Raw genomic sequence first — 11,416 nt, 5'->3', positions numbered from 1 at the left:
AAAACTCAAAAAAAAAAAAAAAAAAAAAAAAAAGATGTTATACCCTATGCTTAATAGATCCAACATGTACACTTGCAGTATGCACCATAGGTGTGATCCCACCATTCACCCTCCCTCCATCTGGCCTCCCCTCCCATCCCCCCACTCCCGCCTTCATCCGGGGCCATAGTTTTGATCCATTCTTCATATGAAAGTGTGAGTGATTGTAAATTGGTTTCATAATAGTACTGAGTACATTGGATACTTTTTCCTCCATTCTTGAGATACTTTACTAATATGGATATGTTCCTGCTCCATCCACATAAACATAAAAGAGGTAAAGTCTCCATCTTTTTTAAGGCTGCATAATATTCCACGGCACATATACCACAATTTATTAATCCATTCATGGGTCGATGGACCTTTGGGCTTCTTCCATGACTTGGCTATTATGAATTGAGCTGCAATGAAAAATCTGGTGCAAATATCTTTGTTATAAAGTGATTTTTGGTCTTGTTTATACTCCTAGTAGAGGAATTGTAGGTTCAAACCCAGGTCTACTTTTAGATCCCTGAGTATTCTCCATACTTCTTTCCAAAAGGGACGTATTAACTTGCATTCCCACCAGCAGTGCAGAAGTGTTCCCTTTTCTCCACATCCACGCCAACATCTGTAGTTGTGGAATTTTGTTATCTGAGCCACTCTTACTGGCCACTCAAAGTGGTTTTGATTTGTGTTTCTTTGATAATTAAAGATGATGAGCATTTTTTCATGTGTCTGTAGGCCCTGTGCCTATCTTCTTCAGAGAAGCTTCTGTTCAAGTCCCTTGCCCACAATGAAATGGGATTACTTGTTCTTTTCTTATTAATAAGTATGATTTCTCTATAGATCTGGTTATTAAGACTTTGTCAGAAGCATAACCTGCAAATATCTTCTCTCATTCTGAGGGCTGTCTGCTTGCTTTACTTACTGTGTTCTTGGCTATGCAGAAGCTTTTTGTTTGATCAGATCCCAGTAATGTATTTTTGGTGTTGCTTCAGTTGCTCGGGGCAGGGGGGGTCCTCATAAAGTATTCTCCCAGGCCAATTTCTTCAAGTGTTTCCCCTGCACTCTCTCCAAGAATCTGTAGTTTCATTCTTACGTTTAAATCTTTTACCAGTGAGAGTCAATTTTTGTTAATGGTGAAAGGTGTGGGTCCAGTTTCAGTCTTCTACAAGTTGCCCGCCAGTTTTCCCAGCACCATTTGTTAAATAAAGAATCTTTCCCCCAATTTATATTTTTGATAGGCTTATCAAAGATCAAATGACGATAAGTGTCTGGGTTCATCTCTTGGTTCTCAATTCTGTTCCATACATCTACCTCTCTATTATTGTGCCAGTACCATGCTGTTTTGATCACTATAGATTTATAGTATAGATTGAAGTCTGGTAGCATGATTCCTCCTGATTTGTTTTTATATCTTAATAATGTCTTGGCTATTTGAGGTTTTTTATGGTTTCATATAAAATAAAATACTATTTTTTCCAGATCTTTAAAGTATGACGGTGGTGCTTTGATAGGGATTGCATTAAATTCATATATTGCTTTGGGTAATATGGACATTTTAACAATGTTGATTCTTCCCAGCCATGAGCATGGTATGTTTTTCCATTTGTTAACATCTTCAGCTATTTCTTTTTTCAGAGTTTCATAATTTTCTTTTTAGAGATCTTTCATATTCTTTGTTAGATAAGGTCCCAAATATTTCATCTTCTTTGGCACTACTGTAAAAGGAATAGAGTCCTTGACCGTTTTTGCAGCTTGACTGTTATTGGTATATATAAAAGCTACTGATTTGTGAGTATAGATTTTGTAATTTTGTATCCCGAGACACTACTATATTCCTTGATCACTTCTAAGAGTTTTGTAGTTGAGTCCCTGGGGTATTCCAGTTATAAAATCATATCATCTGCAAAGAGTGAAAGTTGGCTCTCCTCTGACGCTATTTGGATACCCATGATCACTTTTCTTCCCTAATTGTGATGGCTAAGAACCTGTTAGTGATAGGAGTAATCATGTATTAATCTGCAAACTTGACAAATGTTTAGTCCCCATTCATTCCAAACTATTGATAAAAAGATTGAATAAGGTACTGAGCCCAACATCTATCATCTAATACCTCCCTCAGATTGGAATCACTTGACTTGAAGTCACAGAGGTGGATTTTAAGTCTTGGCTCTGCTCTTTGCTAATTTTGTAGCCTTAAAGAGATCATTTAACTTCCATCTGTTCTCAGTTTGTGAACAAAATATTTATCTCAAAATAGTGATAACAGTATTTACCTTATTGGCTTGATACAAAGCTAAATTAGAAAATACTTCAAAAATCCTTAGCTAAATGACATAAAAGTATTACTTTTTTCATATTGAAATAATGGAAAGATTCAAAATTCAGCAGTTATACAGAAAGGATTTCATAAATTACTTAGAGTAAAAAAATTTAAGACACAGATTTTTTTTTATTTGTGTTCTTCATATTTTTAATTAACAGGAAAAAAGCTTCTTAGCTTAACTGTGGATGGGGAATTTATATATTGGATCTTCACAGCAAAGGCCAGCACACAGATTTATCAAGCAAAGAAGAGAAATGGGACCATTCTTTCCCATGTGAAGACCATAAGGACTAAGTGTATCTTGGCGTACAGTTCAGTTATGCAGCCTTTTCCAGGTAATAAAGTCACATATGTAATCAGCTTATTCTCCCAGTCTAGAGTCAGAAAAATCTCACAATGTCTCCTTCTCCAAGGCTGCCCCTCTAACCCCTTTGTTGCTCATAGTGTACACTGTGATTGCTGTTTGTCCTGGATTACAAATTACCTCTGTGTGTATACCCAGCTTAGGCTCTGATAGGCAACTTTAGACATGGGAAGCCCATATCCTGTTGTTTTCTCTATCCTCTTCTTTCTCAGACCCATCATTTCTCTTCTTTCTGTCTTTTTCCTCCCTCAGTGATATTTATGGCTTTCCCAGTGGTGTCAAAAATATTGCATAAAAGCATCATGTCTTTTTCTTTTGCCATATTCATTGTAACATTATGTGTTATGCATTAAGTAGTATAATGTATCGATTTGTTATGTGCTATAGAGTAATAGGTGCTATTATTATTATAGCATTCTATAGTACCATTTAGCATGCATAGATCTATGCTATTATTTTTATTAAGTTCCTATCTTTTTTGTAAACTGTGCCACTGATGAAATTTTTTAGTATTGTGCCCCTAATCCTACTTTACCCAAAAGCTCTGTGAAATTTATTGTGTGATTTACTGTGTATTTATATAATGTAATGATTTATAGGAATACATGTATCATATGATGGCAGAACTATTTTTAAGTGAGAGTCAAAGTGAAATAGTTTTGAAATGTCAAAACCACACAAAGACAGTGTTGTATTGCCTCATTGTTTTCTTATCAAGCTTTCTTTGCCATTAAAGTGCAAATGTCATCCTAAAATAAGTATAACTTTCCTCCGGGAGGAATGAAACAAGAAATGAATGAAAACAAGCTCCCTTTGTCTAAATGTATTTAGTTATAAAATGTATGATCTCAGAAACATAATAATTTATAAATAACTTAGTTCATATTTTTCTTAAATAGTTTTTTCTGTACTTTGAGAAATTTAAGAGATTTGAAAACTCCACATGGCTTCTGGTTTCTGGTCCAATATATAAGATGCTTGAAAATTGCAACTCTCTTCTAATAAATAAAAAGCTAAGCAAACTGAAAACTCCACTGTTCTTATATTCATAGAGGAGTGAGGTTGCAGGGCTGGCCTCCAAAGCTGAAAGTACAGACAGGTAGATAAAGAATCAATTTTGCTAGAACAAGAAAACATGAACAGAAGCCTTTGTGGGACCAGTGTTGAGGGTAGGAAAGCTTAAATAATTGTTGAATCATTAGAGGCTTGATGTGAGAAACTCAATTCCAGGAGGACCTAATCTAGGGTGCCCTCATGGTTTTGTGAGTTTCGCCCCCTTAGCTGGTTCTCACAGTGAATATCTTCAAAAATCTCCTTGTGTTTCCAGCAGGGGGAGGGTAAAAGGAGCCATTTAGAAACATGCCGGAATGTTCTGTTCTTCTTAACAGAGTCTGCCTTCAAGAGAAATTATTTAATCAGAGCTGAAACTGCTGGGATTTTGTCCTTGCCTAATTGACTTGGGGAAAGGAAATACCCAACTCCAGCCCACCTATCCATCCTGTTCCTTCTGAGGGGGTGGAGGAGACTGAGAAGAACTTGTGAAGTTTGTAATCCAGAGACAAAGACTCTCTAAAAGACTAATGTAGGACTATAAATTGCTTTCCTCCCTCCCACATCTTACCACAGCATTATTAGAGGCCTATTTATAGTAATTTCTTTCATTAATACCTAGTATATGATGTTTAGCTAGCAAGAAAAAATTACAAGGCATACTAAAAGGCATAAAATAGATTTGAGACTTAAATATGGCAAGGACTTAGAATTATCAGATGGGAATTGAAAACAACTATGATTAATAGCTAAGGACTCTAATGGATAAACTAGTCAGGAAGCAAGAACAGATGATCAGTGTGAACAAAGAGATCGATTTTTTTTTTTTTTTTTTTTTTTTAAGAAAGTGTCCCTCTCTGTTGCCCTGGGTGAGAGTACCATGGCTTCCGAGCTCCCAGCAACCTCAAATTCTTGGGTTCAACATTTAAAACGTTGAGAGAAAAAAAAATTCAATTTAGAATTTCATGCTCTACAAAATTATCTTGCAAAAGGGAAAAAGAAATAAAGAGTTTTTCAGACAAAATTTGAGGGAATATTGTCAGTCAACCTATTTTGCAAGGAACATTAAAAGAAGTTTTTTAGAAAGAAAGAAAATTATACAGGACAGAAACTCAAATCTATATCAAGAAAGAGTACTAAAGAAGGAGTAAGTGAAAGTAAAATAAGACGTTTCTTTTGGTTATTCTCAATTGACTGAATAGATAACAGTTTATTCAAAATAATAATAGCAACAATGTATTCAATTATGCATGCTCATCTAAGACTTATATATAAGCAAAATGAATGACAGCAATGATGCAAGGGATAGAAGAAAACAATTAGGCTTACTTTGTTATTACAAGGTACTTGTACTAGCAGTGAACTGATATAGTGTTATTTGAGAGTGGACTTGGATTAGTTGCAAATTCTAGGGCAAACTACCAAAAAAAGGAAAAGAATAAAGTAGAATTGATTCCTAAGAAAGGAGATAAAGCAGAGTCATATAAAATGCTTAATTAAAACCACAAAAGGCAGAGAAAGAGTGGAAGACAAAAATAGGAATACAGAACAAGGACAAAAAATAGAAAACAGTAAAACTATGATAGATATTAATCCAACTATAGCAATAATTACTTTGAACATCAAAGGCATCAATGTGACAATTAGATTGTCACAGTGGATCAACAAACAAGACTCAACTAACTTCGTGTTGCCTATAAAAATCTGAATTTAAATATAAAGATGCATATAAATAAAAAATGAAAGAATGGAGGTTTAGTGCAATGGCTCAGTTTGTAATTCTAGCACTCTGGGAACCCAAGGCAGTAGGATCCCTTGACCTTAAGAATTTGAGACCAACCTGAGCAAGAGTGAGAACCACGTCTACTAAAAAATAGCCAAGTGTCCTAGTTGCTCCGGAGGCTGAGGCAGGAGGATCACTGATCACTTGAGCCTAGGAGTTTGAGATTGCTGTGAGCTAGGCTGACATCACATTATAGGTGAAAAGAACAGAACTCTGTTAAAAAAAAGGATGGACAAAGATCATGCTACCACCAATCAAAAGAAAGAAGTAGTTATATCAGTTTCGCACAGAGCAGACTTCAGAGCAAAGAAAAGTGATAAGAGTCCAGGAGGGACATTATACAGTGTGGCCACAAAGTTTGTGTGCAATTTAAAATAGTGCACAATTTAAAATTGTACATGAACTTTATGACCTCCCTATAGAATGATAAAGAGGTCAGTTCTTCAAAATGACTTAATAATACTTAATGTATATGCACCTAACAACAACATTAAAATACATAAGGCAAAAACTGATGGAAGTGCAAGCAATAGATGAATCTGCAATTACAGTGGGAGACTTAAACACTTATCTATCAGAAATGGGCAGATCCAGCGGGAAGAAAATCAGAAAGAGTATAGAAGGGAATATTGATGCACTAACAACACAACTGGATATACTGAACATCTACCAACTACTTCTTCCAACAATAGCAGAATACACATTTTCCTCAAGCTCATATGGAATAATTCACCAAGACAGACAGTATTCTGGGTCATAAAATACATCTTAATAAGTTTAACATAGTAGAAATCACGTGATGTCTGTTCTCAAACTATAATGAAATTCATCTTGAAATCAATAACAGAAAGCTAGGAAATCTCAAAACACTTGGAGATTAAACAACACATTTCTAAATAACATATAGGCCAAAAGAGATATCTCAAGAGAAATTTAAAAATATTTTGGACTAAATGACAGTGATGAAAACACAATTTATCAAAGGGTTTGAGAATCTGCAAAAGCAGAGTTTAGAAGAAATTTATAGTATTGAATGCATATATTAGAAAAGAAAAAAGATATAAAATTAATCCTTTAAGCTCCACATTGGGAAACTAGAAAGAAGAAGAGTAAGTCAAATCCAAAGTAAGGAAAAGAAACAGAACAAAAAGTGGCAGAGCAGAGATCAGTGGAATTGAAAACTGGAAATCAGTACAGAAAATCAATGAAATCAAAATCTGGATCTTGGCTCGGTGCCTGTGGCTCAAGCAGCTAAGGTGCTAGCCACATACACATGAGCTGGCAGATTTGAATCCAGCTTGGGCCCGCCAAACAACAATGACGGCTGCAAAAAAAATAGCCAGGCATTGTGGTGGGTGTCTGTAGTCCCAGCTGGCAGGCGGAGGCAGGAGAATTGCTTGAGCCCAGGAGTTGGAAGTTGCTGTGAGCTGTGATGGTACAGTACTCTATCCAGGGCGACAGCTTGAAGCTCTGTCTCAAAAAACAAAAACAAAAACAAAAAACAAACAAACAAAAAAACCCTGGATCTTTGAAAAGATCAATAAAATTGGTAAGCCTCTAGTCAAGCTAAGGAAAAAAAAAAGGATACAAATTACTAACATCAAAAATGAAGGACGGAACATCAATATTGATCCCATGGATATTAAAGGGATAATCGAGGCATATTATGAACAACTCTATGCTTACAAATTTTATAACTTAAATGAAATAGACCAATTCCAGCAAAGACACAATCTGTCAAAATTCACACAAGAGGAAATAGACAATCTGAATATGCTGTATTTGTTAAAGAAATTGAATCAATAATTAAGCAGAAAGCTCCTGCCCAGATGTATTCAGTGGTAAATTCTGCCTAATATTTGTGGAAAAATTATACTGAACTCTATAATTTCTTTCAAAAGATAGAAGCAGAAGGAATCCTTCCAGTTAGGTGACAGAATGATATCATTCTATGAAGCCAGAATTACTCTAATACTAAAACTAGACAAAGATATTACAAGAAAAGAAAAACTTCAGACCAATCTCTCTCTCTCTAATATAGAGGCAAAAATCCTTAGCAAAATATCGTCAAAATGAATCTAGCAATCAATTAAGATAATTATATGCCACGTGAGAAAATAGATGCTTTTCTACTAAGATCAGAAATAAGGCAAAGATGTCTGCTCTCACCATTCCTTTCAATGTTGTACGGAAAGACCTAGCATAATACGCAATCAGACAAAAGAACATACAAAGAGTATTTTACATATTTTACAAAATATTTATATTTTGTACATGTTGGCCACCTCTTTGTAAAATTTTATAATAAATGTTTTGTAAATAAAAGGACAGTGAGCTACAATTTCCCACATTCCTTATGTATTGTGACTTTAGTGGTGAATTTTGGGATGTGCTGTAGATCAGTGGAATAGAATAGAGACCCCAGAAAGAGATCCATACAAATATAGTCAAATAATCTTGGGACAAAACTAATACAATGGAAGATAGTCTTTTCAACAAATTGTACTGGAACAACTGGACATCCACATGCAAAAAATTTAACGTGGACACAAAATTTACACTTGTCACAAAAATTAATTCAAAATAGATCACGGACTTCAAGGAAAAATGCAAAACTATAAAACTCTCAGAAAATAATATTGGATAAAATCTATGATACCAAAGCCACAGTCTGTGAAAGTAAGATTCAGAAGATTTAGTAAGCTTGACTTCATTAAAATTTTTAAAAGTCTGCTTTGTGAAAGATACAGTCAAGAGAGTGAGAAGACAAGCCATAGACTGAGAGAAAAGATTGGCAAAAGACAAATAAAGGGGACAAATGCAAACAGTGTAACCAAATTCTTTGTACCTTCAGTGAACCTGAAACAACTGGAAAAAAAAAGGCCAAAAAAAAAAAAAAGACATATAAAGGACTATTATACAAACTATGCAAAGAACTCTCAAGACTCAACAAAAAGAAAGTAAACAATCTGATTTAAAAAATGGACAAAAGATATTAACAAACACCTCACCAGAGAAGATTTACAAATAGCAATTGACATCATGTGTGACAAGATAAACAAATGCTCCACATCCCATGTCATCAGGGAATGCAAATTGAAACAGCAGTGAGCTACCACAGCCTGCCTATTACAAAGGTGAAAATCCAGACCTCCGACAACACCAAATGCAGGCAAGGATATGAAGCAATCGGAACTCATTTAGTGCTGATGGGAATATAAAATAGTTTGGCAATTTCTTACAAAACAAAACATGTTATTATCATGCAATCCAGCAATCACGTTCCTTATTATTTACCCAGATAAATTGAAAACCTACATTCACACAAAAACCTGCGCACAAATGTTTATAGCAACTTCATTCATAATTGCCAAAACTTGGAAGCAACCAGGAGAACCTTCAGTAGATGAAAGGACAGACTGTGGTACATCTGAACAATGGCATATTATTTAGAATTAAAGAGAAATGAACTACGAAGCTATGACAGATATGAGGGAAACATAAATGCACAGAAGGAAGGAAAAAATCAATCTGAAAAGGCTACACACTGTATGAGTCCAACCATATGATATTCTGGAAAAGTAGACACTGTGGAGCCAGTAATAAAGTCCGTGGTCGCCAGGGGTCCATGGAGGGGGGATGAATAGGTGGAGCACAGGGGATGGTCAGGGAAGGGAAACTACGACACATGACATCATAATGGTGGATACACGTCATAGTACATTTGTCCACACCCATAAAATGCACAACAAGATTGACCCCTAAGGTAAACTTTGAGCATTGGGTGATGATGATGTGTGAATGCAAGTTCATTGATTGTAACAGATGTACCACCCTGGGTGGGGTGTTAATAATGGGGGAAGGCTATGCATGTAGGCGTGGGGCTATAAGGCAAATCTCTGTACTTTCACTTTTGCTGTGAACCTAAAACTGCACTAAAATGTCTTTTAAAAAAAGTCCATGCAATACCTGCTTGAAGTTGAACAACACACACACAACATACATATACAAATGTACTTAAAGATAAATGTCCTAAAAGTAGCATGATTTTTCTAATCATTAAAAAAATATGATTAATATAATACCATCATTATTCTCTTTGAAAAGAAGAGTCAAATTTTGCAACGGTCCGGCTACATTATTAAGGGTACTTTATTGCCATCTGCTGGAAGTTTTAAGCAATTACCAGTTACCATACTCTTTCCCCTGAGGCACCTGGGCCCAGAGAACTAAAAGTCATTACAAATCACGAAGGGAGGGGAGGAGGAATAAAAACCTACCTAACAGTCACAATGATCACTATTCCGGTGATGGGCATACTTATAGGCCTGCCTTACGCATTATGAAACCTATCTATGTAACAAAACGTTTATACCTCCTTAATATTTTTAAATTTAAAATTATAAATGGGGTTAAAAGTACAAGAAAGAAAAAAATGAATAGGAAAAACTTGTCTTCCTGTCTTGAGTAATTTCTAACCCTTCAATATAGCCTATCAGTTAAATAAAAGTAAAAGAATGACAAACTCACCGATGACCTTTGAAGGAGCCGGCTTGATCAAGTCATTTAGCAGTTACGGATTGTCCCTCTAATTTTATTATTTAATGCAAAGAATGTACTTTTGATCATACTAATTAATAAAGTTATATAAGTATTTATTAAATGCTCAATATGTGTCAGGCGTCTTCCTGGGGTTCTGGGGAAACAAATCAGGAAGCTTGCATTCTGCTTGTAGGTAAAATAAATCATCCAAGGTAAAACTAAAACCAGAGTCTGATGCAACCGTTTCTCTGGTGGAAGAATATGGAGAGTGTGGTGGGGACCCAGAGGAGATATTCTTCACCTGGGTTAGGGAGGCAAGCAGGGCTTCCCAGGAAGAGGATGCATGAACTGAGCTCTAACAGGAGGGTATGTAGGTGGGGAAGGTCACTCCAATCTGAGGAAACTGCCTGTAGAAGGGCTGGAGGGGAGGAAATCCCACACTGTTTGCAGATAGTGCAATGTGGCTAGAGAGGAGGATGATTTTGCAGAGTCAGAGATGGGATAGAGTATTTGATAGACTAGCCGTGTCTGCCCCACACAGAATCAAGATGTAGCCATTTTTGTTTCTTCAAAGAGAATATCATTTTAATAGAATTTTCATATTCATTCATCTTTTTCAAGCAAAAGTTATGTATGGCCTATAAATTTCTTTCTAACTTTGATATAATCCTTAATGTTAAATAAAGCTGTTCCTCTCTTACCCATGTCTGTGTCTATATATATAAAATCTTTGTTCTCTTCTTATTTTATTTATTGTCTTAATTCATAAACACATAGATCATGTATACATTAATGCATTTATGGGTACAATGTGCTGATTTCATATGCAATTAGGAATGCTTACATCGCACTGGTTAATATATCCTTCCCCTTGTTTACTTCTCTTTTTATTTTAGATAAAGCATTTCTGTCTCTTGCTTCAGAAATTGCAGAACCAACTATACTTAATGCCACCAACACTAGCCTCACAATCAAACTACCTCCGGCCAAGACAAATCTCACCGGGTATGGCATCACCAGCCCTACTGCAACATACCTGGTCTATTACACAGAAGTTAATGGCGGGAAAAACAGCTCTGGTTCAAAAGATAGAATGCTGGTAAGATTGGAGATAGTGGCCTTTGTCTTTTCACAATATTCCATAGAGTCTGAAATGCACTATTATGCAACGTTTTACAACTGATGATTCATCCAAACATTATGTTCTAATCTTCTTGTCTAGGAGTAAAGTTAAGTTTCAAGGAAGTATATTAACTCTGTTTTGTTGGTGGATTGCCATGGTAATAGTATATTCTGATTGTCCTGAAAGAACTGTTTTTATTTTTTC

General features: G+C 35.5%; 1 protein-coding gene across 1 annotated transcript in view; it reads left to right on the top strand.

The window, feature by feature from the left end:
• Positions 1-11,416, top strand: part of ROS1 (ROS proto-oncogene 1, receptor tyrosine kinase) — a 112,666-nt gene that overhangs the window by 58,773 nt on the left and 42,477 nt on the right. Inside the window, 2 exon segments of the mRNA XM_003781621.2 lie at positions 2,509-2,685; positions 10,986-11,188. Coding sequence (XP_003781669.1) covers positions 2,509-2,685; positions 10,986-11,188 — 380 coding nt within the window.

Source organism: Otolemur garnettii, unplaced genomic scaffold (genome assembly GCF_000181295.1).
Source record: "Otolemur garnettii isolate 467f Iridium unplaced genomic scaffold, OtoGar3 scaffold00002, whole genome shotgun sequence".
NCBI classification, from domain to species: Eukaryota; Metazoa; Chordata; class Mammalia; order Primates; family Galagidae; genus Otolemur; species Otolemur garnettii.
Note: the sequence above shows the minus strand (reverse complement) of the source record. Positions and strands in the feature narration are given on the sequence as shown.